This window comes from Eleutherodactylus coqui, chromosome 6, assembly GCF_035609145.1.
Source record: "Eleutherodactylus coqui strain aEleCoq1 chromosome 6, aEleCoq1.hap1, whole genome shotgun sequence".
Taxonomy (NCBI): domain Eukaryota; kingdom Metazoa; phylum Chordata; class Amphibia; order Anura; family Eleutherodactylidae; genus Eleutherodactylus; species Eleutherodactylus coqui.
In genome coordinates this window covers 70,611,579-70,632,857 of record NC_089842.1, presented here as the reverse complement: position 1 = coordinate 70,632,857, position 21,279 = coordinate 70,611,579, and the positions used below count along the sequence as shown (strand labels likewise).

General features: G+C 45.0%; 2 protein-coding genes across 2 annotated transcripts in view; both read left to right on the top strand.

The window, feature by feature from the left end:
* Positions 1-4,862: 4,862 nt before the first annotated feature.
* The window catches only part of LOC136632226 (t-SNARE domain-containing protein 1-like), a 249,357-nt gene continuing 232,940 nt past the window's right edge, over positions 4,863-21,279 (top strand). The window contains exon 1 of the mRNA XM_066606961.1: positions 4,863-4,871. The gene's annotated coding sequence lies outside the window, so the exon portion shown is untranslated. The remainder of the gene's footprint in view (positions 4,872-21,279) is intronic.
* Positions 5,294-21,274, top strand: LOC136632227 (myb-related transcription factor, partner of profilin-like). The gene is made up of 4 exons (XM_066606962.1): positions 5,294-5,572; positions 15,623-15,713; positions 17,041-17,619; positions 19,811-21,274. Exons 2-4 carry the CDS (start codon positions 15,638-15,640, stop codon positions 20,245-20,247), a joined length of 1,092 nt encoding a protein of 363 aa, XP_066463059.1. The 5' UTR covers positions 5,294-5,572; positions 15,623-15,637; the 3' UTR covers positions 20,248-21,274.

Sequence of the window (21,279 nt, the reverse complement as noted above, 5' to 3'; positions counted from 1 at the left end):
AAAGCCCTCCCCCCCCCCCATTTTCGGTTTTGCCTCCACCCTTTTAAAAAATCGAAACTCCTTTATTTATCCATCGATGTCGCTGTACGAGGGCTTGTTTTATGTAGGACGAGTTGTATTTTTTTAATGGTACCATTTAATGTACTGAAAAACTTTAAAAAAAAATTCTAAGTGGAGTGAAATTGAAAAAAAAACGAAATTCTGCCATCTTTGGGTGTGTTTTGTTTCTGTGGCGTACACACTGCAACAAAAATGACGTGATACCTTTATTCTATGGGTCAGTACGATTACTACGATACCAAACACGTGAATTTTTTAATTTTTTTGCTGTGCTACTTTTATTTTTTTTCAAAGATATTTCATTTTTTTAAATTATTTTCTGCAGCCATCTTCTGACAGCCATAACTTTTTTATTTTTCTGTTGACATACTTGTGCGAGGGCTCATTTTTTGCAGGACGTCCTGCAGTATTTTTGAATACATATGACATTTTGATCGCTTTTTACAGTTTTTTTTCTTGGAGACAGGGTGACCAAAAAAGTGCAATTCTGGCGTTCTCTATTTTTTTCTGACAATGTTCACTGTGCTGCCGCCAGCCCCCTTGACAACAATGGGGCTACCATGCAAGGTCACACAACCAGATAGAACATGCCACGATTTGTTTCACGCATGGGGAAACATTGCTCATGTGTATAACTCCATTCAAAAGAATGGGGTTCATATTTGTGCATCTCGCAATGCACAAATCTCACGTGATTTTCTCGGTCGTGTGAATCTGACCTCAAGGCATTGCGAACATGTGGCCTTTATCATGCTTTTAGAAGCAATGATGCAATAAAGAAGAATTTTATGAATCTGGAATGTTCTGGTTTTTGTTTTATACACCCTTCATTTAAATAGTTACTAACTTTTCAAACAACTTCAGCCGCTGCCATCTGCTGGGTAGAAGCGTTATTGCAATTTTTCTTTTTGCACAGTCCACAAAGGTGGATGACTAGTATAGTCAGCGCATATAGTAACTGCTTGCAGTTTTTAGACATACAGTAACTGATTTTCTAATGCTGTGTTTCACTTAACACTCTACATTAAACCATTAGGTCCAGTAATAGTAGTTTAATATTGACTATATGATTTGGTTACAACCATATTATATTACATTCTATTAATGCATGAAACCTTAGGGTGAATACCCACTTGCGTTTTTATTGCGTGTTTTTTTTAAAAGCGATTGTCAATGGGACCTTCTAATGTTAAAAACGCATCACAAGTTTGTGCTTTGCAATTTTTGTGCGATGTGTTTTTTTAACATTAGAAAGTCCCTTTGACAATTGTGTTTAAAAAACGCAGCGATATCTCGTGAAAAAAACGCGCAAGAAAACCGCAAGTGGGTATTCACCCTTATAATGGAAACATAGCTTGTGATATACAAGACAGTGGAACCCTATTCTCTGATTTCCATTATTTGTTAATCTTGTCACCTCCCATAAATTGGGCTGAGCTTAGTGTACACTGATAATACATTGACCTCAATAGTAACACAGTATACAGTAACCTCGTAAGCTCCCCCTAGTGGGAGCTGAAGGCAGACTGAAAATTATCATTTTAAGGAGTATTCTGGAGATGGGGCATTTTTTTCAGTTAGGGGAAAGTGAAAACTGATATATCAGTGGGGATCCGACCACTGGGAACCCCACTAATCCCAAGAATGGGGGACAGTTCACAGTACATTCTCCCATTTCTGTAGTGTAGTGGTGAATGGTCCGCTGGTGGCACATGCATGGCAGCAGCTCCATTTTGCTCAATGGCGCAGACATATAGTTGAGCGTTATGCTTGGCTATTATCGTCTGCCCCATTGAATTGAATGGAGCAGTGGCACTCCATTAATTTTAATGGGACAGACGGAAATGGCTAAGTGCTGTAATTGGTTATCTATACCTGCCCCAGTAAAATGAATAGAGCCATTGCTGTGCATGTAACTTTAAAAGTAGACATTGGCTGACTGGACAATGAAGGGACTGACATAAAGGGGCAGCATGTTATATCCTATCAGGTTCATATTTCAGTCTGTTTATATATGTTTTCATTTTAATTGGTCATCAATAAGGACAAGATAAAAACCAAAAGAGACGGTACCAATAAAACTGACAATGCCTTGCAGAAAAAGGCCCATATTTATTAAGACTGACACTAAGTGTGACATTTAGTACGCCAATCTAAAAAAAAGATCATTGGATTAAATTGCACCAAACCTAATAAAAGGGATATACCCCTTAATTAATTTGGTACATTTTGAACTTTAAGCAAAAACCCAAATTTGTGCCATTTTATGGTTTTATTACTAATAAATCTTTCTAAAAATTCAGTAAACCAGGCCCACTTTTTCAACTTTTGGATCCTCTTCTTCTGTTATGCTGCGGCTTTCTTCTTCCGGCTGGTCAGTGTCTAGCAGGAAGTGCTGGATGCTATGTCAGGCTAATGATGAGACTGTGCTTGCACACTGTCTCGCGGAGTTAGTATAGGAACTCTCGCCACGTGACTGTGCACGTGCGCAGTCTCAGCATTAGGCCGACATAGCATCCGGCACTTCCTGCTAGGCTGTGAGCGATAAGTCACTAGTGACGTAGCGACCATTGACCTACAGGAAGAAGACTGCAGCTAATGGATGCTTCATCACTGGAAGAGGAAGAATCAGGCGGCTGGAGGTGAGGTGATCCGGGGACTGCAGGAAACAGGAGAAGATCAGCTGGGAGAAGGTGTGGTAAGTAGACTGCTTGGGGAGGAATAGGTGAGTATAGATTATTTTTTTCTGATGACAGAACCCCTTTAAACCTAGCCTACCTTGGTGAAGTATTGAGTGGATTTTGAAATGACAGATAGTGAAGCTGCTGATGTCCACCTGATGATATAAGGTTATTCTGCTGCCAACAGTGAAGAATACAAGACAAATTTATGTGCAGCACTTTTATGGTCGCTTTGTCTTTGTCCCTCTATTTTTTAACAGTATGGTTCATTCTGCTTTGGTTTTCTGATGTGGCTGAAGAGCAGGTTGAAATGTATTACACACAAAAAATGTACACACGCAATATGCAGTGAATAGAACCCATGGGTTGGTTCACATAAGCGTATTTTGCATGCGCAGTTTATTTGAGCAAAAAAATAGGCAGCATGCTTGATTTTCCTGCACATTTGCGCAGGGAAAGAGCACATATTGAACTCATTTTAATAGATGGGAGTATGGTTACATGTTTTTTGCACACACAAAGGTGCGTAGTTTGTGCGCGCCAAAGGTACAGTAAAGCACGTACACATAAGTATGCAGCACCCATTCCGTAAATACGCTTACACTAGTGTGAAGGCGGCCTAACACAGATGTCAGAAACCAAATGATAAAACTGCTTGAATTATTTTCCATTGCAATCCAGAACTATTGGGAGAAAAAAAAGGGGGGGGGGGGAACCCCACACATAAGGCTCCATTCATATCTTGTTATTCCCATTTGGCATATAAATTGGGAAATACTCCTGCCGAATATAGAGCCCTAAATTGTACAACTTACATCATTGGCTTGCATCATAAAAACTTATTTTGTCGCTGCTATTATATCTGTATGGAAAAGTGAAGTAACTTATGCTTTCCCATTTGGAGAAAAAAAATGGTATGCCAACATATAGCGCCTAAATATATACCAGGAGGACACTGTCTTGCTCACCGCACCCTATGACCACTTTCATATGGCAGTATTTTAGTCACTATTTTGGTTGTGTATTTGTATATCAAAACCAAGAATGGAAGCCACAGCCAAAAAATGTAATAGAAGTATTTGCATCTCTTCTGTATTTTGCACCCGCTCTGCTGGTTTACAAATACTGATACAAAATACTGACCAACAATGCTTTCAGTGACTCAAAACTGCAACAGGATGTAAAACAAAAACAATTGTGCAAGGAGATAATAAACAATTTATGGCCTTTAACCCATTAAGGACCAAGCACTGTAAATTTATGGTGTTTGATCCTGGGCTTTAATTTCAGCCAATAGTAAAAATATAGCACGGGATTAGAGCTCCTGTTCTTGCAATCTAGCAGGACGCAGAGGAGAAAGGAGAAGCAGCTTTTAAGCATTCTGCGTTCTCCTGTACAAGCTACATAGCACTCAAAGAACACAATGTACAGAATGCAGGAAGCGCAGCATCGTTTCCTGCACCGTACCCAGGGATCATGAGATTGCCAGCAAACCCCCCCTTTTGTAAGAGCTGCAGGGTCTTAGCACACCTCAGATCAGCTTTGCTAATGACTATCATCACACTAGGGGGATGTTTTCTTCTGTAACTGGGGCTTCTATGAATGCTACATCTACAGAGAAAAATGTCTTCCTGAAATCTTATATGACATCATGGGGGACATAGGTGTTAAATAATGTTACAAAAGCGAGTTTAAAAAATTACAGAATAAAATCAAAATCTATATGAAAAATAGAAAACGACCCACCGCCGATGCCAACATAAACCATCGCCATATCCACCCTGCAATCCGAGATTATACAAATTTTATATCAAAACGTCTGAAACAAAATAAAAGGCCATAAAACAACCACATGGGTAAAATTGCTGAAAAGTGTCTGGTCCTTTAGGACCGAAACACCCTAGTCTTTAAGGGTTTAAAGTACTAAATATTCAAGTTATTAAAGGGTTAAAAGGTATATTTCCATTGCAAATTTAATTATCATTCTCTATAAAGTACAAAGAATAACCGAAGGAGGATCTGCTGCTTGTTGGGTGTGAATGCAAATAGTTAACAAAATCATTGTCCTTCTGACCGAAAGTGAAAGTAACGGCTTGAGGTTTCTTCCAGTCCCATGAAGAAGACAAGCATGTAAGTTCAATGCTAATTATGTGCTTTTTCTGGGGAAGGGGGGGGGGGGGGGGCCTGTAAATATGCATGAAGTTCTAACCGCAATCCCACAGGTTCTGCACACAGGTATCGATCTTCGCTGTCAGAACTGGAGCTGCATTTTTAGCTCCACCTTCAGGATGCTGAATGTGAGATAATAAATGTTCTGTAACTATTCATTTCTTCAATGGGAATGTAGGATCTACATTTATTTACTACTTAAAATCAGATAGTGAAACATTTTCCAGATTTCTATATCGATATAATCTATCACTAATTGTATGTAGGCATGCAAAGTTTAACTTCAGGTTAATCTGCCCAGCAACCAGCTATTTCCCATTGTCTGCCAGCAGTCTGAGCTCTGATTGGCCAGTCTGTCTGGAGAGTTTAACAACATGATTGGCTATCTGACAGTAGGGTGACAGTTGAGAGGCAGGCTGCAATTTGTTAGTGTGTTGCTAAGCAGCGCCAGAGTCCACACGGGACGACAAGAAAGGAAGTGATAGTTAGTTTAGAGAGGGCAGTTGGAGAAAGTAGTCGAGTTTTAGTCAGCAAGTCGGAGGAGATAGTCAGAGAGTCAGTAGTGAGTGGAGAGTAGTGAGTTGGCGTCATACAGCGCTGAAGTGCGGAGCCGGTGGAGAGCTGTGGTGGACTGAGTACATGTGAGACAGATCGCGGAGCGGGTGAGAGCTGTGGAGAGGGAAGGACTGAAGCCCCTCTTCAAGCGGTAGTCCCTGACTGTGATTCTGTATATGTAAGGTAAAATGTAAATGCGCCTGACAGCCGGACAGACCATAAGTGACAGAGGCCTTGTGACGGCCCAGGAGGGACAGAGGCCTTGTGACGGCCCAGGAGGGACAGAGGCCTTGTGACGGCCCAGGAGGGACAGAGGCCTAGTGAAGTGCTTCTGACTGACGGGACAGACCATAAGTCATAGAGACCTAGTGACGGCCCAGAAGTGACAGAGGCCTAGTGAAATGCTCCTGAGTGACGGAGATGGCCCAGAAGTGACAGAGAACTAGTGAAGTGCTCATGAGTGACGTAGACAGAGGCCTACTGATGGCCCGGAAGTGACAGCGGCCTAGTGACGGCCCAGAAGTGACAGCGGCCTAGTGAAGTGCTCCTGAGTGATGGGACAGACCATACGTCATAGAGACCTAGTGACAGCCCAAAAGTGACAGAGGCCTAGTGAAATGCTCCTGAGTGACGGAGATAGCCCAGAAGTGACAGAGAACTAGCGAAGTGCTCATTAGGGACGTAGAAAGAGGCCTACTGATGGCCTGGAAGTGACAGCGGCCTAGTGACAGCCCAGAAGTGACAGCGGCCTAGTGAAGTGCTCCTGAGTGATGGACAGCGCAGGAGCTGGGGCCTGGATTTATCTTATGCTGGTAACCGAAAGGCTGTGTTGTAGATTGACAAAGATCTGAAGACCACGGTATATATAATTGTGATATTGGTGCTTCATCTCTCCCAAACATCCTACATGTAAATTATTTGCTCTGCAAATCTAATGTCTGTGGAGAAACGCTGCCTAGTATCACCTTGTTATACTGAGACATTTACTGTTTTGCTTGCTTAATGAAACTAAAGAAGGTTTATTTTAATATTTCCATAACCACTGGCCTCCGGACTAGCGACAAATAACCTTACGTCTATGCTCGCTTACTTATCTAAAATAACCATCAGACCTTCTGTTGGGTAAAATTGTGGGGTAGGCCACAGCTTTATTAAACCAACGCTTATCAAAAACTTTATTTAATTAAGAAAAAACCTTTATGAGAAAAAACCTTTTCCATGCCGTAAACGTCCAACTTTGAGTCCACAATAGTCCCGAGGAAATTCGTGAGCCCAGGTCCTTGGCTGCTAACCTTCCTCGACTCTCCTTCTCCAGCATGGAAAAAAACTCCAGGCCTAACGTAGCTGTGACAACTTCCGAGAAAAACAGAAACAGAAAAACCTTGATCCGAACTAAAAAATAACATCAACGTCGCTCATCCTTCCTCACCCTGCCTCGGGGCGGGCGGGTGGGTGCTTCTCTTCTTATATCCTTTTTCCACGTTGTTCACCACTGCACTGAGCTCCACTTCCTTCCTCTCCCCTTTTCCCTTTCCTGTCCTAGCTCCGCCCACCTCCTCGCTCGCTTCTCCTTTAACCCATTCCTATCCCCCTTGTCGCTCGTCCCATGCCGTCTCATTAATTCATTTCACGGCATAAGAGACTAGCGACAAATAACCTTACCTCTATGCTCGCTTACTTATCTAAAATAACCATCAGACCTTCTGTTGGGTAAAATTGTGGGGTAGGCCACAGCTTTATTAAACCAACGCTTATCAAAAACTTTATTTAATTAAGAAAAAACCTTTATGAGAAAAAACCTTTTCCATGCCGTAAACGTCCAACTTTGAGTCCACAATAGTCCCGAGGAAATTCGTGAGCCCAGGTCCTTGGCTGCTAACCTTCCTCGACTCTCCTTCTCCAGCATGGAAAAAACTCCAGGCCACGCGGAATGCGTCGTTTACTCCTACGCATGACGCCCCACCCCACCAACTCGTGCCAACGCCATCTCCACACCATCTTGCAAACCCGACAGAAAAGTGTCCAGACCGACATCGCTCAGGTGGACTCCATCATCTCTGAGCGCTCCTCTCTCCTTTTCTTCCAACTCCCAATGTCTGATAGCGATGCCGCCTAGTGACTGCACGAACTTTGAAATCTTTAAGTTAATTAACCTCCTGACCCTATCTATTGCTTCTGGATCGCGCACTCCTCGCCAACTCCTTCTAGCCACTATGTCTGACCAAACCAAAATTCCTTCTTGTAAGCAATCCCGGAACCTTAGCATGTCCTGCTTCATGATGACCAGTAAGTCTCTCATCTTCATCCTTCCTAGGTCATTCCCCCCGGCATGAATGACCCGTACGACTCTTCGGGGGGTCAACCTGCTGATGTCCATAACAATCCGTAACAAACTAGGCCACTGAAGCCCTCGGACTCCGTGCCAATTTACGGCAGTTCCGGTTAAATTCAAACTCCGACCTGATGGCCGTACGGCTGCCCTCTTTTCAGCCCAGTAAATGTAGGAATATCCTATGATCCACACCTTCCACGGCTCCGCAGCTGGAAGTAAGCACAGAAAAAACACAAGAAAACCCCGAAATGGCTAAGAAAAAACGTAACAAGCAAAAGAAAATTCACGGCCGATGAAAATATCATATAACCATCAGATCTGGCCTCACATACGATTTATATGCCTGAGACCTCCATCTTCCCAACTTTTTTACTTCTTCTTCGTTCATCCCGCCTAACTCGGCCGTCGTTGCCGCACCCATTCTGAAAGAATGAGTGCCAAACTCCGAAGCCTCTAGGCCTACCGCGCGCAACGACGCGCGTAACACCGACGAAAATTGAAAGCGAGTAAGCGGTAGTCCTGACGCATGAACCAAGAATTGCCCGCTTGTGACTCTTGAAGCCAAATAACGCTTAACCGTGTCCACCCAGGCTGCCAATTGACAGCCATTCGCCTCTGCCATAAATGTCCGTTTTAGACCGACTGACGCGCACGCGTAATGTATCGTTTAACAGTAACACGTCGTTAAAAAGGAGGCCTCCCTCTTTTTTCTTACTTGCTGGAACTAACTCGCTGATCCTTAACGCTGCGAAAAAAGCTAACACGAATGCTGCTCTAAATAACATCGTTTCCTCTGCACTAACGCACGTGGTTTCCAAAACGTCCAGCAACTTGCATAATAAATTGTACGTAATGGGCCGGCGGGAATCTACCCGCCCCTTGTCCTTTTTCCACCCGCGCAATATTTGCCGGATGGCAAAGTCCTTTGTAACGTCCTCTAACCTGTGCAACTTCAACAAAAAGGCGACACCCGCCAAATGTTTATTGGCGACGTCAAAAGACACTCGACGTGATCGTAGCGCGGATAACCTATCCATTACTGCCCCGCGTGCGACGGAGCCCCCCGCAACGCGGCCACCTGTGAATGACAACCATGCAGACCAGACCGTATTATAACTCTTCCACGTTCCCTTTGAAACCGACGCTTCCACCAGCTTCAACAACTCCTCTCGACTAGGTTCCATAAGAAAAGCGGGCAACGCATCCCCTCGGTCTCCGCCCGCGGGTGCCGTTCCCTGAACAAGTCCATCTGAAAACGAGAGAGTGCGTCAGCCGCTCCGTTCAAAAAACCCGGCACGTGCTTAGCGCGTAAGTATATATTCCGTTGCAAACAAATAAGTCCAACGTGCCTCAGTAAAGCCAACACCGGCTGAGACCCCGAGGACTGTTTGTTGATAATTCGCACAACTGCCGCGTTGTCTGACCAAAAACAAATCTTGCTGTCCTGGAGATCCGCTCCCCATAGCTCCAGGGCCACCACAACCGGGAAGAATTCCAGTAACGTAATATTTTTCACCAGCTGATGCTTTATCCACGACCTTGGCCAGGACTCCCTGCACCAATGGTTTCTGAATATCACTCCGAAACCGTCCGAACCGGCCGCATCCGCAAACAGGTTGACGTCGTCCCCCGACCACTCCTCCTTTTGACACAACACTTGCCCGTTGAAAGTTTCCAAAAGACTCGCCACATATGCAAATCATCTCTAATCCCGCGCGTGACCCGGATAAAATGATGGGGCTCACTGACCCCCGCCGTAGCTAAAGACAACCGTCTAGAAAACGCGCGGCCCATGGGGATGACCTTGCATGCAAAGTTGAGCAGCCCCATGAGAACCTGAAACTGGCGCAAAGTGGCTTTTTTAACACCGTTCCACGTCCGATACCGCTTGTCGTAGCCGCGCTATTTTTCTTCGTTGGTAACCGAAAAACCATTTCTTCCGTGTCAATCTCAATGCCCAAAAAGGTTAAACAGGTCACGGGGCCCATCGTCTTTTCCGCCGACAATGGGACCCCCACCCGCTGCATGAGATTCTGGAAAGTATTCAACAAAAAACCGCAAACACCGGACGTTTCTGTATCAATAAACAAAAAATCGTCTAAATAATGAGTCACTGACGTGAACCTGAGGATCCATTCCAGGAAGGAACTAAACAGCTCGAAAAAATAACACAGTCCGTCTGCGAATGCATGATCAAAAGAGGTATAAACCACCGAGGCTTGCACCTTTGAAAACCGTCATTCATCGACTACCATTTTGGGAAAGACAGATGATCAATCAGACCGAACTTGCCAGTCTGCTTTTTGGGACCAGTCCCAGCGGTGTGTAAATTGGAAAATGGGGGTTCGAGAAAGGGCCAACCAGGCGACATAAAGTGGTGGCTGGCTGGTCTAAAACGGGGTAACGAAAATCGATAGAAAACCTTGTTTAAGGATTTTGCTTCCTGTGGTACTTGTGTAACCATGCAAGCAAGCACCCGCTTTTCACCGGTGTTCGGTGCAACCGCTGTTGACGTTCTCTGCTTACGGAAACAACGAATCGCAGCGTGTTGCCCCCCACAGAAAAAGCGCTCGTGCCTGTATTTGCAAAAAGCAACGCACTAAAAATCGTGTTTAAATAAACTAACCATTCGGGGCCTGTACTCGGCCGATGTCGACAAGCAACTAAGCCAATACGGAGAAAACGCCCGCCACCAGTTGCCAAAGTTTTGGCAACCTTCGGCTTGCGTTCGGTAACCGCTCCTTGTTGACTGTAACGTGGTCCGCTGCCAGAAAGGACCAAATATCAACATACAAACCTTTTCGAATTTTTTTTTTTTTTTTTTTTATCATCACATCATCAGCAAAACCGACCCCTAATGGGGCAACAACCGCAAAATAAAGAATCCGTAATATCTTAACCCATCCAATGGGTCCGTTTTGTAACCAACCATCTCAACCGCAGGTGGGCCCTCGCCCCCTGCTGACCCAACGTCGTAACCAAAATCACTCTTATCCGCTGCTCTCGCGGGATCCATAACGTTATTTCAAGCTTGTGTAAACCAGAAAACTCTTATCCGCTGCTCTCGCGGGATCCGTAACATTACTCCAAGCTTGTGTAAACCAGAAAACTCTTATCCGCTGCTCTCGCGGGATCCATAACATTACTCCAAGCTTGTGTAAACCAAAACACTCTTATCCGCTGCTCTCGCGGAATCCATAACATTACTCCAAGCTTGTGTAAGCCAAACACTCTTATCCGCTGCTCTCGCGGAATCCATAACCTTACTCCAAGCTTGTGTAAGCCAAAACACTCTTATCCGCTGCTCTCGCGGAATCCATAACATTATTCCAAGCTTGTATAACCAAAAGCTCTTGTGTAATCAAAAACTCACCGGCTCGACCGACCTCCGGCATTGCCAAGGACGTGGTCCCCGCCAGTCGTCTCATGGTGCTGCTGTCCTGTCTGTACGGTGGCTGCCGATCCTTCGAATGCGTAGCCTCTTGCACCATTCCTGGTTGTGTGGCTTCGGGATGGCCCCGATAAGGCCGCTCCTGCAAGTCCTCATGCCTCCTGCGGCGTATATAATCCCCACTCGGGATGGTTGATGACACCGCCACCGGCTGGCTTCGGCTTTCCTGCTGATTATCGGACTGCTGCGCCCTACGCCTGTCGCTTCTGCACGCCTCTCGCTCTCTAAAAGCAGCTCTGCCGCGCTCAGGTCCTACCCTTCCTTGCTCACCTTCGCTGTCGCGCGCGTATCTCTCTCGCCTAACCCTTTTCCTCTGCCTGCGTCTAGCACCTTTACCCTGGCGTCGGTTCCCGGTATGGCCAGCGGAGCTATGGGAGGAGTACCCTGAGGGGTTAGCGGACGTGAACGCATATCTGGGGTTCACGTAACAAAATTTTTGGGTACTGGTTGAGGCGGGGTCACTTCTCGATGGCGGGAGGTTATCTTGCATATAGCACTGAGAGACCTCCTGGGAAAGGCAATGGGATGTTGGCCGGGAGCGGGAATAATGTGCGCAAACGGACCCCTCCGAGCCATAGGTATCTAAAAGGTTAATAATCCTATGGCCCGATGAAAGAAAGGGGCTGCGCCGAGAGCGCGGGCTCCCCCCGCCCTCTCGCGTGCTGCCTCCCCCCCTGCTGCCCGCTAGCGCGCTGCGTGCCGTGCTGCTTGCGCTGCTGGTCAAACTATGCGAGGGGCTGCTTGCCTCCCCCCTCCCTGTGACCCGCCTGCGGTCTGTCCCCCTATGCCTTGCTTCCCTATGGGCTGCTGTGCCCCCTCCCCCCTGTGCTCCCGTCTGCTCTGACCTGCACGCGGCGCCGCCATCTTACCTGAGCCTGCGGCCGTACCGCGCGCTCCCCGATGCTGCCTCCTTTGGTTGCCGCTCCTCGCCTCCGCTGGTTCCCGCTGTCCTGCGCCTGACTGCGCGCTGCTCTGTCTCCTCGGATCCAGTTGCCGCCGGCAGTCCGCCTCTTTGCTCCGCACCCCCAACGGGAGGTGATCGGTGGCTTCTCACACGTGTTGCCTCTGGCGCGCGATTTGAAAATGGCGCCTTCTTTCTCCCGCCACTTCCGGTGTCTTTCGCTCCCTCGTCGCCCCGGCTCGCTCTACTGCTGCGCCGCCTCACCGCCGGACTCGGACTGAGTCTTACCGGGGGATTTCTTCGCCTCCTCGGACGTCCGTGCTCCACTTCGCGCTCTTGGGCTGCGCTCCTCCCGTCTTCCTTCTCTGGTGCGTCTGTCGCCGTGGGCCTCCCGGGCTCCGACTCCGATCTGCAGGTAAGTAGCAGCACCTCTAGCCATGCTGTGCCGTCCTGACGAACCTCTGTAATTCACCCGCTGCTTCTCTCGCTGTCTTCTCCTAAACGATCTCTCTCTCTTCAACCCGACTGGGCTCCTTGCTTTCACCTCCTCTTCCGTTGCTTTACTCCGTCTTTTCTTGCCTTTTTAAAACTTCCTTTTTCTTTCTCTTGCTGTCTGTCCTTTCTGCTTCTCTTCTTATATCCTTCTTCCACGTTGTTCACCACTGCACTGAGCTCCACTTCCTTCTTTTCCCCTTTTCCCTTTCCTGTCCTAGCTCCGCCCACCTCCTCGCTCGCTTCTCCTTTAACCCATTCCTATCCCCCTTGTCGCTCGTCCCATGCCGTCTCATTAATTCATTTCACGGCATAAGATGTATTACTGACTCTTCACACCTAACTATTGTGCTCTATAGCACTGGCGTCACGACAAATCACATTATCTACAACGCCATAAAATTTATTGGGCTCCGCTGCAAAAATTACTACCTGAAGAGCTGTCGTTATAGCCGCTGTGACACCATTTTATTTTGTATACCATGCTTTTCATCATCCTACATCATCCTGAGCACAACACATGACTATGAGCTATTTTGCCTGCTGTGTAATTAATAGCATTTAGAGATATACACTACCGTTCAAAAGTTTGGGGTCACCCAAACAATTTTGTGTTTTCCATGAAAAGTCCCCCTTATTCCCCACCATGCGTTGTGAAATGAATAGACAATAGAGCCAAGACATTGACAAGGTTAGAAATAATGATTTGTATCTGAAATAACATTGTTTTTACATCAAACTTTGCTTTCGTCAAAGAATCCTCCTTTTGCAGCAATTCCAGCATTGCACACCTTTGACATTCTAGCTGTTAATGTGTTGAGGTAAGCTTGTGAAATTGCACCCCACGCTTCTAGAAGCATCTCCCACAAGTTGGATTGGTTGGATGGGCACTTCTGGCGTACCATACGGTCCAGCTGCTCCCACAACAGCTCAATGGGGTTCAGATCTGGTGACTGCGCTGGCCACTCCATTACCCATAGAATACCAGCTGCCTGCTTCTGCTGTAAATAGTTCTTGCACAATTTGGAGGCGTGTTTAGGGTCATTGTCCTGTTGTAGGATGAAATTGGTCCCAATCAAGCGCTGTCCACTGGGTATGGCATGGCGTTGCAAAATGGAGTGATAGCCTTCCTTATTCAGAATCCCTTTTACCCTGTACAAATCTCCCACCTTACCAGCACCAAAGCAACCCCAGACCATCACATTACCTCCACCATGCTTAACAGATGGCGGCAGGCATTCTTCCAGCATCTTTTCATTTGTTCTGCGTCTCACAAACGTTCTTCTTTGTGATCCAAACACCTCAAACTTGGATTCATCCGTCCACAACACTTTTTTCCAGTCTTCCTCTGTCCAATGTCTGTGTTCTTTTGCCCATCTTAATCTTTTTCTTTGATTGGCCAGTCTCAGATATGGCTTTTTCTTTGCCACTCTGCCCTGAAGCCCAAAATCCCGCAGCCGCCTCTTCACTGTAGATGTTGACACTGGTGTTTTGCGGGTACTATTTAATGAAGATGCCAGTTGGGTACCTGTGAGGCGTCTGTTTCTCAAACTAGAGACTCTAATGTGCTTATCTTCTTGCTTAGTTGTGCAACGCGGCCTCCCACTTCTTTTTCTACTCTGGTTAGAGCCTGTTTGTGCTGTCCTCTGAAGGGAGTAGTACACACCGTTGTAGGAAATCTTCAATTTCTTAGCAATTTCTCGCATGGAATAGCCTTCATTTCTAAGAACAAGAATAGACTGTCGAGTTTCAGATGAAAGTTCTCTTTTTCTGGCCATTTTGAGCGTTTAATTGACCCCACAAATGTGATGCTCCAGAAACTCAATCTGCTCACAGGAAGGTCAGTTTTGTAGCTTCTGTAACGAGCTAGACTGTTTTCAGATGTGTGAACATGATTGCACAAGGGTTTTCTAATCATCAATTAGCCTTCTGAGCCAATGAGCAAACACATTGTACCATTAGAACACTGGAGTGATAGTTGCTGGAAATGGGCCTCTATACACCTTTGTAGATATTGCACCAAAAACCAGACATTTGCAGCTAGAATAGTCATTTACCACATTAGCAATGTATAGAGTGCATTTGTTTAAAGTTAGGACTAGTTTAAAGTTATCTTCATTGAAAAGTACAGTGCTTTTCCTTCAAAAATAAGGACATTTCAATGTGACCCCAAACTTTTGAACGGTAGTATACATTACAGTAGAACTCATGGACCATAGACACAATGGACAAGCTCACTGAGTTCTGGGGGAGAGTGTTGTAGATATGTGCTGTGACTTGTGCAGAAGAGGGGAGGAGGTGAGCTGTAACCATCACTTATTGTGAATGTTAGATCCTATGTTACCGATGTATAGGTATTCCCTTTTATTGTAATTCTGCCTGTGATGATTATAAAATAACTTGTGAGAAGTTTTCTGTGCAAAACAGGAAATGTCAGACTATTATTAGGCTCAGTAGTCAATGTGAAAATTGCAGGATTTTAGGAAACCTTTTAAATATAGAACACGATATCAGAAATAAAAAAAGCAAAAACATTTTTTATAAACTATGTCTCGCATTAAAAGTTTATATATATAATAGGTCATTTCCTGATGACACATGTACTTTTAAGTCCACCTGCAGACGTCCGGGACTGATCCGGCTGCGAGAATTCTCACAGCGGGACCCGACTCGAGCGCCTGCAGAGAGCAGCGTGGGCACTCACCTCTCCGCAGAGCGGAGCTGGCGGCTGGTGAGTGACATTTTTGTGCGGGGCTCTGCGAGCTCCGCACAGAAATAGGGCATGCCGCGGTTTGTTTGCCGCGCAAGATTTCGTGCAGACAAACCGCGGCCTTCTGCATAGGATTTCATTTGTTAACGCAATCCTATGGCAGCTTCCAGCAGCGGAAATCCCGCCGCGGAGTCTCCGCCTGTCTGCAGGCGGCCTAAGTATGACTGATCCTACTGTTGTTCTGTATATATTTTTGTATTTTGTCTTCAAGCTTCCAGCTCTTGGGATGGCACATGACCAGACGAGAAGAATAATGAAAATGACAGATTATTTCCCATCTTCAAAGCCCTTCACTGACAAAGGTAACACATATGGGATACCATGGCGGCTCTAACACGTCTGTGCCTACATTAACGACAAGGCTTGTATTATTATACTGTTCTACAAAAGAACAATGGGTTATTTTCCTGTGTAATTTCTGTGCATCTTGCAACGCAGAAATCATACAACAAAATCACCCGTGTAACGCACCCCATGGCTATATTTTGTTTCATGTGTTTCTTGTATGTAGTGTACAAAGAATAAATCTTTTTTACCATCTGTATTCCATCTGTATCAACACTTTGTTAGATTGTAGAGTGCAGACGGTTTCAGGTACAGTGTGTTAGTTCGCCTGTACCCTGTCCAATATGCACTGAAGAAAAATGGCCCCTGACGCTATGATTGATGGGGAACCTCATGGTAGTTAGCGTTACCCACTGTCAGAATGCAAGGGCATAGGTGTGCCATGTTGCTTAAATGGACCAGTGTCAAAAGTACAGATGTAACAACAGCATTACTTGGCTAGACTTCTTCCACAGTTATTGTGTTGCTGGTAGTCATTGCAAAGCAATGGATATACAAATAGCGTTGCATTAAACAGATGCAGCATGCCAAATTTTCACTTGGTGCTTGTTATGTCGGTACATTAGTCAGTTACTCTTTCACGTCAAGGTGAAACCAGTGTGAGAGCACTGAGAAGTAGCTGTGACGCAGCGGTTCAGAAGGGGTTACTGGTTTCGGAACTGCAGTCAAGTGTACACTCTTGCTTTGTGCACCTTCCCCTTAGATGTTGGTTGGGTATAGTAATCCAGTGATAGATCCTAAAGTACCTGTGGAAGTGCGTCAGGGAGAAAACTGCGATCAGTAGGCAGGTCTGTAACAGCCAAGGGCCAATCAGAGTCAAGAAATGTGACTGGAGCTACGGGCATTGTACCTGCAACGTAAGGGACAGACAGAAGCCATTGACCTAGCACCAATTTTGCTGAAAATCATTTAATTGGAGAGTTTAAGTTGGACTATTATTCTTAGAACCACTTCTCTAATCAGTTTCATGGCCATATTGCAAGTACAGTACCTCTACTGCTGTTCCATTGCAATTAATGTTGTTGGAGTATAAAGACTCCCCCTTGCTAGTCCAATAAGTAATTGTTCTGCATTCCCAGTTTTGGCAGATTTAGTTCAGTAATTTTGCACCTTATTTGTGGCTACCACAAACTGCCTATATATTGGCCGCACTCAACCATGACTTGATATGCTCATAAAGTACATTAGCAATGTGCACCAACCATCCCAGTTTTGTAACTCTTACTATTACTGCTCTGTATGCTGTAAGTCTATGTTACATGGCACTTTTGATGTATTTTTTAGAAGAGAGACCCATCTCTACCTCAGCCATCAACAACAGAGAGTTGTCTCACAGTGGGAAAAGTGGACCAAGAACCATACAAACACCCAAGAAAAGTATGTCTCAGAGTGGGAAGAGTGGACCAAGAACCATACGAACACCCAAGAAAAGTATGTCTCAGAGTGGGAAGAGTGGACCAAGAACCATACGAACACCCAGAACAAAAAATAAGAAAAGGTTTACTGAGCCTGAGGTCAATAAACTTGTAGATACAATCCTAGCGTACACTGAGCAACTAGTTGGACCTAACAGACTTAATGCCTCTGGCAAAGCAGCCATCTGGGATAAGGTAAAAAAGGAGGTTAACAAAGTAGGTGGCATGCGACGCAAAACACAGGAATGCAAGAGGAAATGGGGGGACTACAGGAGGAAAGTTAAGCAAGATGTCAAGGATTTGAATATGCAGTCCTCCACAGGTGGTCCGATGCCGCCTCTCAAGGACAAATTATCTCCAAGGGAGATAATGGTGGCTGAATTCAATGAATTGGATGCAAGTGACAGACGAAAAATTAAAATCCCTGACAAATCCTCAGCAGATACAGGTAATTATTTAATATTATGTATAATTATGTAACTCTATCCCCATTCATTATCATGATAAAGAACTAATTATGGTAGATCATGCATGAGAAAGCATAAACCTGCCTAAAATTAAAAAAAAGGCAAAGAGTGGAAAATGTCATTGCCTTCTGATCAACAAGTTTTTATATGTGCTTGCTCGGATGTATCTGTAAATCCCCTAGGAATGAAGGGAGAGAGACGCACACAACACAGCTGGTGGCCAGCTCACCATACAGTGCATGGCTCGGGTCTGGAAATCTATATACATCAGTCCCACCTTCTATTTCCCTACATTATGCTTTTAAAGCAAACCTATTATCACAACATGTAGATTTTGATATCGATCAATCAAGTAGAAATATACAGTATATATATATATATTACAGCTCTTACACTAGTGCAAAACCAAAAAACATGGAGGGAGCTCGCCTTTAGGGTCATCAAGAGTTGTGAATGACTAAATGGATAACAACAAGAACACTTGCCACAATAGTACACAAAATAGACTGGTAATACCAGTTTTTGCAGTTCAATTATTAACTTAGCTGTTTAGACTGAGAAAGAAAGAGCAGAGTTATCTCATTATCATAAATGCTAGATGACAGCTTTAGGGTGCATTTACACAAACGTATATCAGCTCGGTTTTCACGCCAAGTCGATATACGTTGTCCTCGTGTGCAGGGGGGGGGGGGAATGGAAGGAACAGGAGCAGGAACTGTGCTCCCACCCCCTCTCTGCCTCCTCTCCGCCCCTCTGCACTATTTGCAATGGGAAGAGGCGGGGCGGGGCTAATTCTCGGACCTTAGCCCCGCCCCTGTCCCACCTCCTCTCATTGCAAATAGTGCAGAGGGGCGGAGAGGAGGCAGAGAGGGGGCGGGAGCCTCAGTTCCTGCTTCTAGCTCTTCCATCCTCCCCCCCCCCCCCCCTGCACATGAGGACAACGTATATCGGCTTGGCGTGAAAACCGAGCCGATATATGTTCGTGTGAATGCACCCTTATGGGCAGGATAGCAACACTATATAGCCCCATACAAATAAGGTTCTGTAGACAGCTACTCTGCCACTTATAAACTGCATTTGGCATTGCAGATCAGTCTTAGGGCTCATGTCCATCGTCGTGTTTGCACCGCATATCGCATGTGCGTTGCACGCACGCATTATACACTGTGAAGGAAGGCAATGAAAGTTAATAGACTTTCATTCTTCCATTTGCACTGTCGTGTGGACACAGCGCATCAATATGCAGGAAAAATAAATCGTAGCATGCTCTATTTCTCTGCGTTTGATACGCAGCTCTTCCATGGGCTGTGCATGATATGCTGTCCATGCGCAATACATTGCATACGGGCAGTGTTTCATGCACAGCCCTGTTCTGAACAGAGCGGAGAATTTTAAAATAATCACACTGCACATGTCCGTAATGTCAGAGTTACTGGGATGTGCAATTCCATACTCAGTCCATTCGCGGTCTTTGTCTAAAATGCCATACCCACACATACACTCGTGGGCATGAGCCCTTAGGCTGGTTTCACATCTGCGTTGGTTCCATTGCAAATACAGCTTCAATTACTGAAGAAAAAGTGCTGCATGGAGCTTTTTCTTTTGTCCAACAGCCAGTCAGCTGGGTAAAAGGCGGGCAGAATCCATTATAGTCAATGAGGTCTACCCAGCACTGTTTGGTTTCATCCAGAGAAGTAAATGTTCAGCCATGAGGATTCCCCTTTTCTGCTACCCGAACAGAACAGGAAAGGGGAATCTCCAGGGGATGTGTGAAAGCACTCTAAGGGCGCTCTCACACAGCCTGTTTTCGAACGCTCGTGCTAATCGCGATACAATGCCTCCATTGATTTCAATGGGGCTTCGAAGACAGGGCGCTAACATGCAGCGATTTCGAACGCAGCATTTTGTAAATGCATGTGTGAGAGCAGCCTTCCTCAAATGAATATGCTTAGCTGCAATTTCAAATACTGCTCATGCACAATATAAGCACTATTTCTTGAAAATATAGACCACAATAATTAATTAGCAGAATATATCAATGGAATTATTGATAATTTTTTAAATTAGAAATTTTTTAGTTTTTTTTTTAGAGAGAATACTCTTTTAGCCAATTTACATTAAAACCATGTATGATGGTAATAACTATTACTTATTTCTATTTGTATTTTCAAGGAGAATGTGCTTCCTCTAATGAAAATACCTTGAGCACCCATATTATTGTCTCCTCTGACGAGGAATCTATCCCTAGTCAAAACAAATCAGTTGAATCATCGACTTGCTTGCCAAGTACCAGCTACCAGGATGAATTAATTTCACAGTCTTATGAGGAGCCTCAGGCTGCAAGTGATCGTCACAACCCCATGGCAGTAGGCCGGTCTACACTACCGCATACCGCCACTAGGTCACAACTACAACCAGAGACTCAGATGGATCAGTTAGTAGCACAGCAGAAGAATATCATTGAGGTGCTACAAAGCATGCAGAAGAATCTTACTGAAAGTCAGAACATCCAGAACAAAATGTACAATCTTCTGAAGCAGAGTTTTCTAAAGTTGCAAAAAACACTTCAATCTCAACAGAAGGATTCAAGTGACCACAGCACAAACTGAATCGCCTCTGTACTCAACTGGATGAGATGAACAGTGTCCTCCGAGTTAAACACCTTCAAGAAATTATTTCCAGTGACAAGTCAGAGTTAAGTTCGAAACATACATCTACTCCTACAACACTCCGCAACATTCACACCAGCAAAATCATGTACTCCAGGTAGGAAGAGGGCTCAGGACTGCTTTAAAGAAAAAGACAAAACAGATCTAATTACCTGCACACGGGCGAGCGCGATATCGGGTTAAGAAATTTCGGCCCAAGTATCAGGCTTGACAACCTGCATTTTACCAGTCGAGGTGAGACGATTTTCAGACAAAAATGCCTCGCATCGCATTTGTGAAATTCCGATCTTCTCATGTGAGTTTCACGCACGATAGAGGTTCATGTTTCCCATTGATTGCCACAGTAAACCTCGCATACACATCGTGTGGCATGTCAATGGGCAAAACATTATGAGGAACGCGAAAAGGTAGAGCATGCCACCATTTTTTCCCACACTGGGCATGTATATGACTCCATTCAAAGGAATGGGGTTCATGTTCGCGCACGACTTATGCATCTATCAACGCAAAAATCTCTCACGAGTTTTTTGGCCGTGTGAAAGTGGCCTACATGAGTAGAAAGTAAGGAGGATCTTATCCAAATATTACAGTAGCACCCTCTATAAGCCTAGAGAACTAGGTTGATCTACGGTGAGTTCGGTCCAGTAGAACAGCAGCGTGCCCTGCGTGTTAGTTTAGTAATACAGACACTAAACTGCAGCTGTAATACGGTCATTTGTAGCCAAAACAAAAACTGGAAACAAAGGGCTGGAGAAAGATATGTCTTTCTAATACTTTTCATCTCTTAAAGGGAATGTATCATCAGAAAGTGAGCTATTATTAAAACCAAATATTTATGTTAAATATACTTTTTGAAGCTTTTTAGTTTGTTTTGTTCATTTTCACTTTTTTTACTTTTGTATGTCACTACGTATATTCCAAAGCAAGCCACTGAGCCTGATAGTAGTCTGCCACTTCCTGTTCTGTAGAAAA